This window comes from Salmo trutta, chromosome 20 (assembly GCF_901001165.1).
Source record: "Salmo trutta chromosome 20, fSalTru1.1, whole genome shotgun sequence".
NCBI lineage: Eukaryota > Metazoa > Chordata > Actinopteri > Salmoniformes > Salmonidae > Salmo > Salmo trutta.
Genome location: NC_042976.1, coordinates 41956873 through 41973660, shown reverse-complemented (window position 1 = coordinate 41973660; position 16788 = coordinate 41956873). Strand labels below are relative to the sequence as shown.

Genomic DNA, 16788 nt, shown 5'->3' with positions numbered 1-16788 from the left:
TTAATCCATTTTAGAATAAGGATGGAACGTAACAAAAGGTGGAAAATTCAATGGGTCTAAATACTCTCAGAATGAACTGTATATGCTCCCAGCTTTTGTTTTGCTGTTTAGCTAAAAGATCGATGTTCTTCAGGTCACTGTACTCAGACTTTCCAAAAAGCAGGCAAGGCCAGCAATATAGGTGGCTTGATGAAAGGCTCCCTGTTAACCAGCTACCCTTTTGAAACCAATTGGTATTGAACGCCCTCACCTTTTCCTCCTTCTTCATGAAACTGATCTCAGGCAGAGGTCAACCCTTTTTAATTCTTACCTTTTCTGTGTACCCCAGAGAATGAAAGGGGTTCTTCAACAAAAAGTCAACAAAATTCTACCATTCTGGCGGTGAGAACTGCATGCTCACGTTGTTGGCTAGCTAGCTACTGCCACTTGCTACTGAATTTAGCAAGGCAAATTGAAATTAATTGGACTAACTGGACACAAAAATAAAGCCAAGAAAAGAAAGAAAAGAAAAAAACGATTTATATAAAACTATTTATAATCTACTTCCTCCGTCTCCTGTAATTTGAAGAAACTAATTTGAATTGAATAATATCCTAAAAATGCTCAACTCTCACTATCCACTCTCAGTCTCTATCCATTAATGTCACCAACTAACTAAGCTTCTCAACACATAGAACCCCTGATAATGCTCTGCTGCACAATTCCAATACAACACACTCGGTTCATTCTCCGATCCTAAACTTATGATTGGATGGACAACATGTCAGTTCATATTGCAAAAGCTTTGATTGGTTGGAGGTCGTCTTCCAGAAGTGGTCATAATTACCATGCAGGTCAATGGAAGGGGGTGAGGCCTACGAGCCTCCTAGGTTTTGTATTGAAGTCAATGTACTATGAGGAGGACAGAAGCTAGAGTGTTGTTGAAGTTACTATAGACCTTTATTGCAAAACAGTGTGTTTTAATCAATTATTTGATGACATTAATATATTCAGTATAGTTTTATCAAAAAAAAAGTATAACTTGTTAATGTTTCACTATTTTTATTTTTATGAAATTTCACAGAAGAGGATGATCCTCTCCTTCTTCTGAGGAGCCTCCAGTGGTGTAGACTAGAGGCAGCCATTAAATATGTAATGATGGATAGGTCCCTCTAGTGTACAGCTTTGACAGTGCAGTCAGACAATAGATCCCAGAGTACTAACGTCATTGGTGTTTCAGCCACAGCTGCCACACCCACCAACCAAACGTTGTTTCTTGTAAGCAGTAAGGGCTCTTGTTGTCTTTAGCTGATATTTCAATGCATGTGTCCCTGTACTTGCACCAGGCGCTGTATGTATCAATCATCTTAAAGTAAAGGGCTTATCTAGGATCAGGTCCCCTCTGTCCATTCATCATAATCTCAAATGTAAAAACTGATCCAAGCTTAAAAACGGATCCACTACTAGTCTGACATGCTCGATACACATGGCTCCGTGGTCTTGGTTTGTGTTGCAGGTGTGGCCCGGGTGGGCTATGGAGATGTGTCCTCTCGTAAGGCCCTGCGTGAAGCTCTGCAGTGCAAACCCTTCTCCTGGTACCTGGAGAACATCTACCCCGACTCTCAGATCCCCAGGCGATACTACTCACTTGGTGAAGTATGAAGTATTTCAGATACTACAGCCCAATGTACCTCTCATGACTGTGTATGCAGCACGAATGGGACTCTATTCCCTATATAGTGTACTACCTCTAACAAGGGCCCATAGTGAATAGGGTGCCATTTGCCCTACTTCTCTTTAAAGTAAGTCGGGGATGATAACTGGCGTCATCGGTTTAGTTGTTGACCCAAACCCAAGCGTAGGCTAGAGTTAGCTAACAACATTCTAGATAACAGGTTAGCATGAGGCGAAGAGGGGAATGTTCTTGATAACATATGCCAAAAGAGGAAGGCCATGATTGATAGAGAGCATGTTAAATTATGTGACGGGTTGGGAGTTTGGAGAGGAGGTTGTAATCCCCAAGTTTAATTCTGTTGAGGCGCCATGATTTTACAGCCTACATCCAATGTACTGCGGTAAAAGCTGCCTATGGCAGGGAACTGCAGCTGTACCCTCAGTCTTCCCTTTCCTGGCCTCCCGTCTGTTCCATGATTAACTCACTCCACAGCACACCGCACACATCCCACTTTTAACAGCTCCAGTCATTAGCTTTTATATCATTTCATTATGAACGCTACCATTCCTGCACAGTAAGCACGTTATACAACACCTAGCACATAGAGCATGCCTCTAGGAGTATATTAGTTAGACATTAGATGGCTCATTGGATTATGGAATCATTAAATAAGAATTTGGGTTGGGAACATGGATCACAACAGGTCTGATTTATGCAGCCATTTGCGTTGCTAAGCAAGGTCCCGCATTATGAGTTACATCACCGGTGAGGTAATGAGTTTAGATTGCTAGTTTTATTGAATAGTAAATATTGAATTCGATTTGACATCTGGGCAACAGATTTTGTCACCTGGAAATGATGTGCCAGTGTTTGATGAGAGGGACTTAATTTCTTCCACCTCTATAAGCAGTAGCTTTTGTTAGCTGTAAATATGCCAAGTTGGATTGAAGGATGGTAATTATGAGTAAGTATGAATCCAATGTTGAATCTCTCATTTTGTTCCTTTCTACCCCTAGATCAGAAATGTTGAAACGAACCAGTGTGTGGACAACATGGGCAGAAAGGAGAACGAGAAAGTTGGCTTCTTCAACTGCCATGGCATGGGTGGGAACCAGGTAAGGAGACTGCAGTAGAGAGCAGAAAGAGCAGAGAGCTATGGACATGGTTGCAAAATACCTTTCCCGTATTTCCTAGGTTTTCCAGAAATCCTGGTTGGAATGGAGAGAATTAGCAGGAAATCCAGAATCCTCCAGCCAGGATTTTGGAAAAATTACCAAACTTTTGCGACCCAAGGAGAGAGCTATGGACTAGTAGATACAGTAAATGTCTTGTTCTCTCTGCTAGGTGTTTTCCTACACAGCTGATAAGGAGATCCGGACGGATGACCTGTGTCTGGACGTGTCTCGTCCCCATGGACCTGTGGTCATGCTGAAGTGTCATCAAATGAAGGGGAATCAGATGTTTGAGTATGATGCAGAGGTAAGATCAAATTCAAGACTCCTCCTGTACTGTGTGAGTCATGACAGGAGTGTGATAACTTGTGATTATGATTTTTTTAGATTATTTTATTTAACCTTTATTTAACTAGGCAAGTCAGTTAAGAACGGCCTATGGAACTCCCAATCATGGCCGGATGTGATACAGCCTGGAATCTAATCAGGGATTGCAGTGACACCTTTTGCACGGAGATGCAGTGCCTTTGACCGCTGCGCCACTCGGGAGCCCACACACCTATGCCACACACTGATTGTCCAGAGTCATTTCTGCACTATTACATAGGAAGATATTTCATGTGTGTAATGACACACCTGTACAAATACATCTATAAATCTTCAAAAATGGTAGGATTATTTTAAGCCACCAGATGGTGCTACATGTCAGGAGTCAGGCTTCCTGTCAAATCCTGTACAGTAGCCATCATTCTGTAGCTCAGTGCACATTGCAGCCCATAATATTCCCCATTTATTAAAATGTTCTTCTCTCATGTAGTATGTTGGCAAGTGGGAATATGATTTTGAGGTAAGCTTTCTGACCTGGTGCTCGTGAATGTTGTCATCTAGTCGATGTAGACAGTGTATAAGTCCTATCTTTGGTAGGTAGTAGTATCTTGTTCTTAGTGGTGGTAAGGCCTGTATGTTCTTTCCCCCCCAGTAGTCTACAAAGTCCTCTGTGAAATTGTGTTAGTAGTTTATAGAAGAGGTTAGGTTAATGCTCTGGGGAATGTGACTCGTTAGCCAGACCTGTGGACCGAACAGACTCCACTGTCCAGTTATGAGCCTAATGACGTGTGTCCCACATCGCACTGTGTCGACTCAGACATAGAGTTGCAAAATTCCAGTAACTTTCCAAAAATTCCCTGGGTGGAAGATTAATGGAAAGTTGCTGGAATTTTGCAAGCATATTAGACACTGCTGAATGGTCCATGATATTCCAACAGATTTGTTTTCATTTCAATGATCCAGGACTTGATGAATTGAGTACACTTCTAGATATCTCCATAATATTTATATCATGCAAATCATCTATGCCAGTACAAGTGCCATTTTAAAGTGCATCAGACTTTGAAACAAGCACAGCATACTATCACAGCATACTATCACAGCAAGTACAATAAAGCATATACATTCCCACAGGGAAACAACATACAACAATTGTGTATTCTCAAAGCAGCCTTAATATTAACAATTCATATTGTTATATTTCTTCCACTGGGACCTATTCATATGTTTGAGTCCTTGAGCGGGCCGTCTAAGCGTTTTTTCCCAAAAAATTTGTGATGGAAAAACGCTTTCAGAGTAAAGTTAAACAACTAAAACCAGATATAAACAATGTAAAAAATGATGCTATATATTTTTTTATAATATCATCTTTGAGAAATATCAATCACCAAAATAAAAACTAGACAGTCAGGGAGAATTTAAAATTCAACAACAATTAACTTTGCATAATAACAAAATATATACTGCTAAATAACACTGCATTAGTGTAACATCTGCTTCCAATTCACACCCTCAAACTCATAGATCCCCTGAACGCAGCTCACTTTCCAGCCCACTTTCCAGCTCACACTTTCAAACACGTAGATCCCCTGAACGCAGCTCACTTTCCAGCCCACTTTCCAGCTCACACTTTCAAACACCTACATCCCCTGAACGCAGCTCACTCTCCAGATCCCAATCACCTGAATTATAATTACCTGTTCACACACCTTTATGTCATTATCATGCACTATTTAATTCAGTTCTGTGCATCCCATCACTGTGAGGTATTGTTTGTTTTGTGACACACGTCTTTCAGAGCTCTGTTTTTCCCATGATTTACTCCTCCCATGTATGATAGTTTTTGTCTATTCCCTGCCTGTACTTTAGCCTATCGGATTTCCTGTTATCTACCTATTGCCTGATCTCCCGGACTACGTTACTAGCCTTTTCACTGCCTGTACTGTTGCACTTTTGGACCCCGTGTATGACCTTCTGCCTGCCCGGCTTAATAGCAAAATGTGTAGAACTGCAGGGAATTTGCTTTAAAACTGCAAAAATGTGTAGAATTGCAGGAAATTGGCATGAAAAAATATATATCTCTACGAGGGCCTCTAAAATGTTCTCTACAATTCAGCCACGCAAACGGCCGATTGCGCCCCCTGCTATCTGCTCCAGTATGGTGTCACCTGTCATTGATTTAAGATCACTCATGTCACTGTCAACTTTAAAAAGCCCCCAGGCTCATCTATTCCTGTACAAACCCTGGGAGAGATCTAGGTATTACACTTTGTGCTTTAGTTAAATATGTAATATGAAAACGTGAATAATTCATGCATTAGGAAATGTCCCTGACGTATACGGCGGTGGGGTTTCAATGCCACTGTCAACGGCCTGATTATTTTTAGGAACAGTGTGACAGGCGATACTACTGATCCCAGCCCTACCATTAACATTTCATATGGTCATCATTTTCAGCATCTGAGAGACAGAGAGAAATACCTGACTTTGACGTCGTCTCCATATTCCAGGTGGTCAGAGCCTGGGTTTGAAGTGGACTGAAATAGCTGTCGGTAGTCATTTTGGGTACCCATTTATATTTAGGTGCCGGTACTTTGCGATATTTTTCAGCCAATTTTCTTCAAGAGGTACTGGCACTCAAGCAGTAATAAATTCAAGGTGCCGGTATTCAGTACCAGTGTGTAACAGTCCAATTCAAGCACTGGTCAGAGCCATCTCTCTACTCACCTCCTATTCTCAATCTCTCCCTGCTCATCCTTTCATAGGACTATAGAATATCAGTGCTGATATAGAATATCAGTGCTGATATAGAATATCAGTGCTGATATAGAATATCAGTGCCACCATCCCACCAAGTCCCATCCACTTTTATCAAACTAGGAAATCTCGTTGAAGATTTTCTGATTGTAGGCAAAGGTGGTTCCATTCTGAGCAACACTCCAACATAGTCCATTTACCCTTTAGATGGGTTGTGTGGCATTGTGTTTTTTTGGGAATATAAGTATACAGTACTGTTGGTGATCTTGTTATTGGGCCTGTCTGGCCTGAATCTGGCTCTGTCCTAGCGTTTCTCACTCACCACTCCCATCTCCTCATGTCCATGCATGACATCCTCCATCCGGATGTCCATCCACAGAAGCACACGTTCCTCCACATCATCACACAGTCGTGTCTGACCATCAGCAGGCTGGAGGACGGCAGCTGGCGCCCCACGGTGGAGTACTGTAATAGTAGCCCCTTGCAAGCCTGGGTCCTGAGGAACTTCACCCGGCTGGAGGTGTTTAGGAAGCTGTACTACAGCCCCACTGATTACTTTCTGTAGGGGCTGTCTTCCTGCATGGGCCACCACAGGTCAGTAACTTACTGTACAACCAGACCTTGTGGAGGTCCTAGTGTGTGGTGTTCTAGTGTGTAGTATGTCGTCTAGTGTGTAGTAGTCTAGTGTGTAGTATGTTGTCTAGTGTGTGGTCCAGTGGTGGCTGGTGGTCGGAGATATCGGAGGAAGAGGTTATTGTAATGGAATTCCAGCCTTTAAAATGATCCCGTCCTGCTATATCTCTGCTCACCAGCAACCAATGGTGTAGTTGGCTAGTGTGTAATCGTCTAGTGTGTAGTGTCTAGTCTGTAGAGCTGGAGTTGTATGACTGTGGTGGAATAGGCTGTCACGTTGCTTTAGTAAGTAGCTTCTTACCTCGCAGTATATTTGTGTTCGTTTCTTTTACCTCCGCATTGAGATGTTTTTGGAGCTTCAGCGTGTTGCGATGCATGACTTTTCCAACGTTAGTAAATGTGTGCCATGCAAAGAAGTTTCAGTAGCGATTCCCACTGACCTTTTGACATGAATGCATAACGACAGGAACACAGAGGCACACAAGGCAATAATAAACGTCCCTCGACAGCTTCAGATGGTGCTGTATACACGACGCTATCTGCAAGAAATGTATCCAGCCTTCCTCCGCACCAAATTAGATCTCATTTTACATTTATTTTCCTACATCAATATTTGATTTGGATGCGAAAATTCACTGGAGGCCCTCATTGGATGGGAGCTGAGGAGACGAGGTGGTTTTATGTTTAGCTGATTATCTATGCGATGGGCAAATTGAAATTGGCTCGCCTTTGTTTACAAGCTCTTTTGAAGTGATCCCTCATTGTGAGCTGTGCTTTCACGGCTCTGGCCTTGGGAAAGTGAGGGCTGCATTTTGAACACACTCCTATGGCCTCATAACAGCTGTGTTCAGCACACAGCGTGTTCTCAGTGTCTGAGGGTTGAATTTCAATCGCCACTCATTTCCATTTTACCTATATACATCTACTAAATCTAGTCTGGATGCTCGCTGCAAGTAGCTACCGGCTTCTGTTTGATATATGGACTGTATTTCTATTTGTCATTCCCTTCACTTTAGCCAGTTACCTCTTTACAGTACCTCCTGTAATTCATTGGCGTTTATTTGTCTGTTAAGCAGTTGACGTCTGCCTGGTAAAGAACATATTCATTGCTGTGTGCTCTCCTTTTTGGACTACTGTTCGTTAAATTGGGTGAGTTGCGTTCAGGGTTATTGTTCTTTGTAAACATGACGGTGCTAGAGCAGCCTGCTGTCAGATGGCCTTATTCCCTGTTCTGTTCCTACCGTGGTCTCTGTCCTTGAGATTAACACTGCACGACGCTCTCTGAACAGACAATATTGGGACCACAATTAGACAGCGGGTGTGTCCCAAATGGCACGCTATTCCCTTTATAGTGCATAACTTTTTTTTTACCAAAGCCCTATGGGCCCTGATCGACAGTTGAGCACTATAAAGGCAATAAGGGTGCCATTTGGGATACACACTTGGCCAATCCGTACTGAACAGCCACACTATCTAACCGCCGTGGCTCCCTCCAATGGCAGAATGCCAAGAAACACATTTCTATTGAATCTGTTGGTACGGTGTAGATTTTTTTGTTACACGCCAGTCTCTGGCGTGTAACAAACACGCCAGACTGTTTTTAAGCGTTGTTAGTGTCAGCACAAACACACATTTAAAAGGAATCCTACATCTGTCAGAAAGTCGGGTTGCCGACTCCTCTTTGAGACATAGGGGATAAATGTTCTTCACCCTGGGCCGGCTCTTGGAAACCATCTTCATTTAATTAGCAGGTCTCAGCTGTGCACACACACGGCACAGAGCTCATGAGCCACTCTCTGGGACTGCAACAGCTGTAATGGGAGTTTTTACTGCCACTGAGGAGCAATGAAATAATTATGAGCAGAGAGGACACGTCCCTCACATGTCTAATATTTTCATTAAATATGGATTGGTTTTCCTCCTCTCTTATATTTTCTTCGTGCTGTCTTTTCTGCACTGAAGTATGGTGGGATCTTTCAGGGCTGGCAAAAATAGCATCTCCATTATTGCCCCAGACATGTTCTTATGATTAATAAATAAGCTTTAGTGTAATGGAGGTTCATAGGCCTATTTACAGGTACAGTACTATAATGGCAGATACTACAATTTTGGCTTGATAATGTAATACTATTTGGACAGGTTTGAGGATATCAATACATGAATTTGTTTAATACATTTTAAAAGCAGAACATTGACTTTTTTAAACCTTTGCACCAAAACCTGCCTAAGTGGTTGGTTTTACTGTATGCTCAGGTCATCTCCCCCTCCAGTGAAGTAATGGTGAGAGAGAGAGAGGGATGCTCTGTGTGATGCCTTTAAAAAGTATTGATACCCCCTTGACTTATTCCAACTTTTTTTTGTGTTACAGCCCGATTTCAAAATTGATTAAATCATTTTTTTTCTCACCCATCTACACACAATAATGACAAAGTGAAAACATAGACATTTTTGAAAATGTATTAAAAATGAAATACAGAAGTAACCATTTACAGTGAGGGAAAAAAGTATTTGATCCCCTGCTGATTTTGTACGTTTGCCCACTGACAAAGAAATGATCAGTCTATAATTTTAATGGTAGGTTTATTTGAACAGTGAGAGACAGAATAACAACAAAAAATCCAGAAAAACGCATGTCAAAAATGTTATAAATTGATTTGCATTTTAATGAGGGAAATAAGTATTTGACCCCTCCGCAAAACATGACTTAGTACTTGGTGGCAAAACCCTTGTTGGCAATCACAGAGGTCAGACGTTTCTTGTAGTTGGCCACCAGGTTTGCACACATCTCAGGAGGGATTTTGTCCCACTCCTCTTTGCAGATCCTCTCCAAGTCATTAAGGTTTCGAGGCTGACGTTTGGCAACTCGAACCTTCAGCTCCCCCCACAGATTTTCTATGGGATTAAGGTCTGGAGACTGGCTAGGCCACTCCAGGACCTTAATGTGCTTCTTCTTGAGCCACTCCTTTGTGGCCTTAGCCGTGTGTTTTGGGTCATTGTCATGCTGGAATACCCATCCACGACGCATTTTCAATGCCCTGGCTGAGGGAAGGAGGTTCTCAAGGATTCCTCACCGTTCTCATGATCATTGCAACACCACGAGGTGAGATCTTGCATGGAGCCCCAGGCCGAGGGAGATTGACAGTTCTTTTGTGTTTCTTCCATTTGCGAATAATCGCACCAACTGTTGTCACCTTCTCACCAAGCTGATTGGCGATGGTCTTGTAGCCCATTCAAGCCTTGTGTAGGTCTACAATCTTGTCCCTGACATCCTTGGTCTTGGCCATGGTGGAGAGTTTGGAATCTGATTGATTGATTGCTTCTGTGGACAGGTGTCTTTTATACAGGTAACAAACTGAGATTAGGAGCACTCCCTTTAAGAGTGTGCTCCTAATCTCAGCTTGTTACCTGTATAAAAGACACCTGGGAGCCAGAAATCTTTCTGATTGAGAGGGGGTCAAATACTTATTTCCCTCTTTAAAAGGCAAATCAATTTATAACATTTTTGACATGCGTTTTTCTGGATTTTTTTATTGTTATTCTGTCTCTCACTGTTCAAATAAACCTACCATTAAAATTATAGACTGATCATTTCTTTGTCAGTGGGCAAACGTACAAAATCAGCAGGGGATCAAATACTTTTTTCCCTACAGTCTACATAAGTACTCACACCCCTGAGTCAATACATGTTAGAATCACCTTTGGCAGTGATTACAGCTGTGAGTCTTTCTGGATAAGGGACTGTACGTTATTTATAATGAGGGATACTGTACCTGGAGAAAATCCTACCTCTCTGAAATTAAAATGGGTGGCCCTCCCTTCAGTAAAATACATTTTTACTGACCTTCCCTGAACATTTGAAAAAAAAAACAAGTGATCCTCCCCTATACCCAAAATAATAATTAAAACATAAAGTGGATAGCAGAGAAAATGCCTACCGTTTACCCTTACTCCAAGGTAGTGGAAATTTTAGCATGTAAATCTTGGTGGGGCAAAAAAAAGAAAAAAAAGTGGGATGCATTCCAGCAAAGCCACTACACAACACTAAACAATACATTAATTGCACTATAACGGTGACAAACGGTGCCCACAAACTGTTAGGGCCTACATAAAGCTGTCCCAACAACAGTCCCAACATCTTACCGCTGCTACCAGCGGTAAGATGCTATCAGCGAAGCATTGTCTGGCAGTGAAACAGTTCATTCAACCTCATTTCCTGCCTTTAAAATAAACATAGCTGATATGGCTGACTTGCTTAAACAAATGTGGTTTCTATTGACAATTGAGATGTACAAACTATGGCATAAGGGGACGATAAGAGGCCATCCGAAATGTTGATTAAGACATTAATGAGCGAGCGACGGCGGACGTAGTCAATGTAACTATTTGTTAAGAACCTTTGAAATGTACAGCGACAGAATTCAGAACATGGACCCTTCTTACAGTGTTCTCCCTGTACACCAAGTCAGAACCGTTGGATAAATAAAGGGTGCATATAAGCAGACAATGAAAGCTCTTACAAAGTTCGATGATTACATTTCTAAAACAGGTTATTGGCTACATGTGCACAACCAAGTCAGAACAGTCAGAACAGTAGTCAGAACAGTAGGCGAAATTAAGAGGGGTAAATAGACCAAATTATTAGGGTAAGTCACATGGTTTACTAACAACTTACTACACAACATACACTTAGTATTACTTTCTTAGCTACAGTATATATATATATATATATATATATATATATATATAAAATTTATGCAGCAGCATACAATACATTTTTGGACTCACCTTGTTGTGATGTGCTCACTTGAACAGGAAGGTGGCACGGCGGTCATTCGTGGGCAAATTTTGTCAAAGTCTGGCATTCTCTGGATTTTTGGTGCTTTCAAGACAACTGGGAACTCTGGAAAAAAAACAAGGTCTAATCATGATGATGTCATTGATCTTCAGGTTGTAGCTCTAGAAAGTGGCCCGAGTTCCGGATATACAATTCCTAGTTGGATGATATTTGATGAATATTTTTTATTCTATATTTTATATTCTTCAAATAGACACCCTTTGCCTTGATGACAGCTTTGCACACTCATGGCATTCTCTCAACCAGCTTCACCTGGAATGCTTTTCCAACAGTCTTGAATGAGTTCCCACATATGCTGAGCACTTGTTTCCCTTCACTCTGCGGTCCGACTCATCCTAAACCATCTCAATTTGGTTGAGGTTGGGGGATTGTGGAGGCCAGGTCATCTGATGCAGCACTCCATCACTCTCCTTCTTGGTAAAATAGCCCTTACACAGCTTGGAGGTGTGTTGGGTCATTGTCCTGTTGAAAAACAAATGACAGTCCCACTAAGCCCAAACCAGATGGGATGTTGTATTGCTGCAGAATGCTGTACATATTCTGTACTGTAGCTAAGCTGGTTAAGTGTGCCTTGAATTCTAAATAAATCACCAACAGTGTCACCAGCAAAGCACCCCCACACCATAACACCTCCTCCTCCATGCTTTACGGTGGGAAATACACATGTGGAGGAGATCATCTATTCACCCACACTGCGTCTCACAAAGACACGGCGGTTGGAACCAAAAATCTCAGATTTGGACTCCAGACCAAAGGACACATTTCCACAGGTCTAATGTCCATTGCTTGTATTTTTGTTGGCTCAAGCAAGTATCTTCTTCTTATTGGTGTCCTTTAGTAGTGGTTTCTTTGCAGCAATTCGACCATGAAGGCCTGATTCACAGTCTCCTCTGAACAGTTGATGTTGAGATGTGTCTGTTACTTGAACTCTGTGAAGCAGTTATTTGGGCTGTGATTTCTGAGGCTGGTAACTCTAATGAACTTATCCTCTGCAGCAGAGGTAACTCTGGGTCTTCCATTCCTGTGGCGGTACTCATGAGAGCCAGTTTCATCATAGCGCTTGATGGTTTTTGCGACTGCACTTGAAGAAACTTTCAAAGTCCTTGAAATGTTCAGCATTGACTGACCTTCATGCCTTAAAGTAATGATGGACTGTTGTTTTTCTTTGCCTATTTGAGATGTTCTTGCCATAATATGGACTTGGTCTTTTACCAAATAGGGCTGTATACCCCCCCCCCCCCCCACCTTGTGCACAGCTGCGTGTAAAGTGAATTTGTCTTCTACACCTCGTGTTGAGTTTGAGTTTCCAAGAATTTCAATGTGTAGCCACAGCTGCACGCTTTCTAGTCTGGGAGTTTCAAGCATTTTTAACGTTTAGCTCACACTTCACGTCTGCTGGTCTGATATGTTCATTCTTAGCAAGTCCTTTTAAGCACTCTAGTCAAAAAGGGCGTTTCCATCACACTGACACGCTCTTCGGACCTCATTCGGGGCGTGGCTTGGTTAATGTGCAAGACACATGAAAACTATGATCTCGTTAAAAAACAAAAATCACATTCCTATCTTAACAAAAAGTTTCATTGTTCTTCTTATTTCCTACACAACGTAAAGGATGTAAACCTGACATACACAGTGTGAAAGCTCTTCAAGTTACAGTATTTACGTTATATAGTTTTTTAATGACATCACAAAAGGAACAACAATATGACATGATTATTCTTTAGATCCCCACTGACCATTCCTAACATTCCTATCTTAGAAATACTGTTCCAATATTCACTTTTTGAGCAGGTAACAGTCTCTGTAGACAAAGGCATTCCTTTGGTTGATACTGAAGAGCAGGCGAGGGTTCTCTGCTGAATAAGATTTACAATTGGCGTGAGGTGTCATAAAACCGGCTCAGCCCCCCTCTCCTCTCCTGCGGGAGAGAGGAGGGTATGGCTATCTGTCAGCCATTTGCCAAGCTGATCTGAGGCCTTGGATCCTCGATCAGGAGAGTCATGACACCTGCATTGAAGTCCCCGGCCACTAGGAGCACCGCTTCTGGATGAGCATGTTCTTGTTTGCTTATGGCCGTATACAGCTCGTTGAGTGCGGTTTTAGTTTTAAAAGTTAATTTCTATGCCACATTTTTTGCAGTTTTACTTTAGTGCCTTATTGCGAACAGGATGCATGTTTTGGAATATTTTATTCTGTACAAGCTTCATTCTTTTCATTCTGTCATTTAGGTTAGTATTGTGGAGTAACTACAATGTTGTTGATCCATCCTCAGTTTTGTCTTATCACAGCCATTAAACTGTGTAACTGTTTTAAAGTCACCATTGGCCTCATGGTTAAATCTCTAAGCGTTTTCCTTCCTCTCTGGTAACTGAGTATGGAAGGACGCCTGTATCTTTGTAGTGACTGGGTATATTGATACATCTTCCAAAGTGTAATTAATAACTTCACCATGCTCAAAGGGATATTCAATGTCTGCCTTTTCTCTTTTTACCCTACTAGTAGGTGCCATACTTTGCTAGGTGTTGGAAAAACTCCCTGGTCTTTGTGGTTGAATCTGTGTTTCAAATGAACTGCTCGACTGAGGGACCTTACAGATAAATGTATGTGTGAGGTTCAGAAATTAGGTAGTCATTCAAAACTCATGTTAAGCTATTGTTGCACACAGAGTGAGTCCATGCAGCTTATTATGTGACTTGTTAAGCACATTTTACACTTGAGCTTATTTAGGCTTGTCATAAAAAAGGGGTTAAATTCTTATTGACTCAAGACATTTCAGCTTTTTTGTAAACATTTCTAAAAACATAATTCCACTTTGACATTATGGGGTATTGTGTGTAAGCCAGTGACATTTAATCCATTTTAAATTCAGTCTGTAACACAACAAAATGTTGGAAAAGTCAAGGGGTGTGACTACTTTCCAAAGGCACTGTAGGTAGAGTAAATGCGAGACTCTTCTGTGTATTTTTGCATCGAAGGAAGCACAAGCTCAAATATGCACAATCACATACAAACCATCTTGGTTTGTGCTACCCATTCAAAACATAAAGACTGTATATGGATCTGAAAATGTCCTATACAGCTTCAGGACAACCTTACCTCAAAGCAGTGGCGATGTATTCATGGATACCAAGGGAAGCCGGGCTTCCCCCCCAAAAAGTATTAAAAAATAAATAAATTGGGCTTTCTCTTGTCTTTCATAAATTTTCTTCAATTCACAAGAGGCTGTATGTTTCTCACTGGAGAAAGCATTCGATCGAACGAAACAGCACCCCTCTGTCTCAGTATGTGTAGCATGTCTATCTGATGCTGTCTGGTCAGAAAGTGTATGACATTGTTGCCACCCGTAGCATTGAATGCAGGGGAAGCCAGCGAGCATTTGGCCTCACTTGATAAAAAAATATAAAATAATAGCAGCATTGAGATAAACTACATGAGTTCAGCTGTGTGTGGTCCTGGTGCACCAACAAAAAAAAAGTGTCAAGGGAAGCCAGTTTGGATTTGGTTTAAGACCAATCACATCACAAGCCAAACGTCATTATTGACAGAAAAAAATTGTTGCATCTTGTTGTGTTGTTGTCCTCTGGTGGCTAGCTAGCTAACTAAAATCATCCCTTTCCTCCACCGTTGGAGATAGAGACTTGTGGTTTTACTTAATTCTTCATACTGCCAATGATTATGATGGCAATTCTGATCCAACCATAAATTAATACATTGTGCCCCTGGCCTGAGAAGATGGAAGTTAGATGTAGTAGGCTAATGTTAACTAACTACTATCGTTGACCATGAAAGGAAGTTAGGGGGTTAGAAGGATTACTTTATCCTATCCCAGGTATTCCTTAAAGAGGTGGGGTTTCAGGTGTCTCCGGAAGGTGGTGATTGACTCCGCTGTTCTGGCGTCATGAGGGAGCTTGTTCCACCATTGGGCTGCCAGAGCAGCGAACAGTTTTGACTGGGCTGAGTGGGAACTGTGCTTCCGCAGAGGTAGGGATGCGAGCAGGCCAGAGGTGGATGAACGCAGTGCCCTTCTTTGGGTGTAGGGACTGATCAGAGCCTGAAGGAACGGAGGTGCCGTTCCCCTCACAGCTCCGTAGGCAAGCACCATGGTCTTGTAGCAGATGCGAGCTTCAACTGGAAGCCAGTGGAGTGTGCGGAGGAGCGGGGTGACGTGAGAGAACTTGGGAAGGTTGAACACCAGACGGGCTGCGGCGTTGTGGATGAGTTGTAGGGGTTTAACGGCACAGGCAGGGAGCCCCGCCAACAGCGAGTTGCAGTAATCCAGACGGGAGATGACAAGTGCCTGGATTAGGACCTGCGCCGCTTCCTATGTAAGGCAGGGTCGTACTCTGCGAATGTTGTAGAGCATGAACCTACAGGATCAGGTCACCGCCTTGATGTTAGCGGAGAACGACAGGGTGTTGTCCAGTGTCACGCCAAGGCTCTTAGCGCTCTGGGAGGAGGATACAATGGAGTTGTACCGTGATGGCGAGATCATGGAACGGGCAGTCCTTCCCCGGGAGGAAGAGCAGCTCCGTCTTGCCGAGGTTCAGCTTGAGGTGGTGATCCGTCATCCACACTGATATGTCTGCCAGAGATGCGATTCGCCACCTGGTTATCAGAAGGGGGAAAGGAGAAGATTAATTGTGTGTCGTCTGCGTAGCAATGATAGGAGAGACCATGTGAGGATATGACAGAGCCAAGTGACTTGGTGTATAGCGAGAATAGGAGAGGGCCTAGAACTGAGCCCTGGGGGACACCAGTGGTGAGAGCACGTGGTGCGGAGACGGATTTTCGCCACGCCACCTGGTAGGAGCGACCTGTCAGGTAGGACGCAAGCCAAGAGTGAGCCGCGCCGGAGATGCCCAACTCGGAGAGGGTGGAGAGGAGGATCTGATGGTTCACAGTATCAAAGGCAGCAGATAGGTCTAGAAGGATGAGAGCAGAGGAGAGAGAGTTAGCTTTAGCAGTGCGGAGAGCCTCCGTGACACAGAGAAGAGCAGTCTCAGTTGAATGACCAGTCTTGAAACCTGACTGATTTGGGTCAAGAAGGTCATTCTGAGAGAGATAGCAAGAGAGCTGGCCAAGGACGGCACGCTCAAGAGTTTTGGAGAGAAAAGAAAGAAGGGATACTGGTCTGTAGTTGTTGACATTGGAGGGATCGAGTGTAGGTTTTTTGAGAAGGGGTGCAACTCTCGCTCTCTTGAAGACGGAAGGGACGTAGCCAGCGGTCAAGGATGAGTTGATGAGTGAGGTGAGGTAGGGGAGAAGGTCTCCGGAAATGGTCTGGAGAAGAGAGGAGGGGATAGGGTCAAGCGGGCAGGTTGTTGGGCGGCCGGCCGTCACAAGTCGCAAGATTTCACCTGGAGAGAGAGGGGAGAAAGAGGTCAAAGCAT

The 16788-nt window shown here is 42.8% G+C and overlaps 1 protein-coding gene across 3 annotated transcripts in view; it reads left to right on the top strand.

The window, feature by feature from the left end:
- LOC115156091 (polypeptide N-acetylgalactosaminyltransferase 13) overlaps positions 1–16788 on the top strand; it is a 74883-nt gene that overhangs the window by 54847 nt on the left and 3248 nt on the right. For all 3 annotated transcript variants that reach the window (XM_029703377.1, XM_029703378.1, XM_029703376.1), the window contains 3 exons: positions 1496–1635; positions 2671–2769; positions 2999–3133. In XM_029703377.1, the coding sequence (XP_029559237.1) occupies positions 1496–1635; positions 2671–2769; positions 2999–3133 (374 nt within the window). The remainder of the gene's footprint in view (positions 1–1495; positions 1636–2670; positions 2770–2998; positions 3134–16788) is intronic.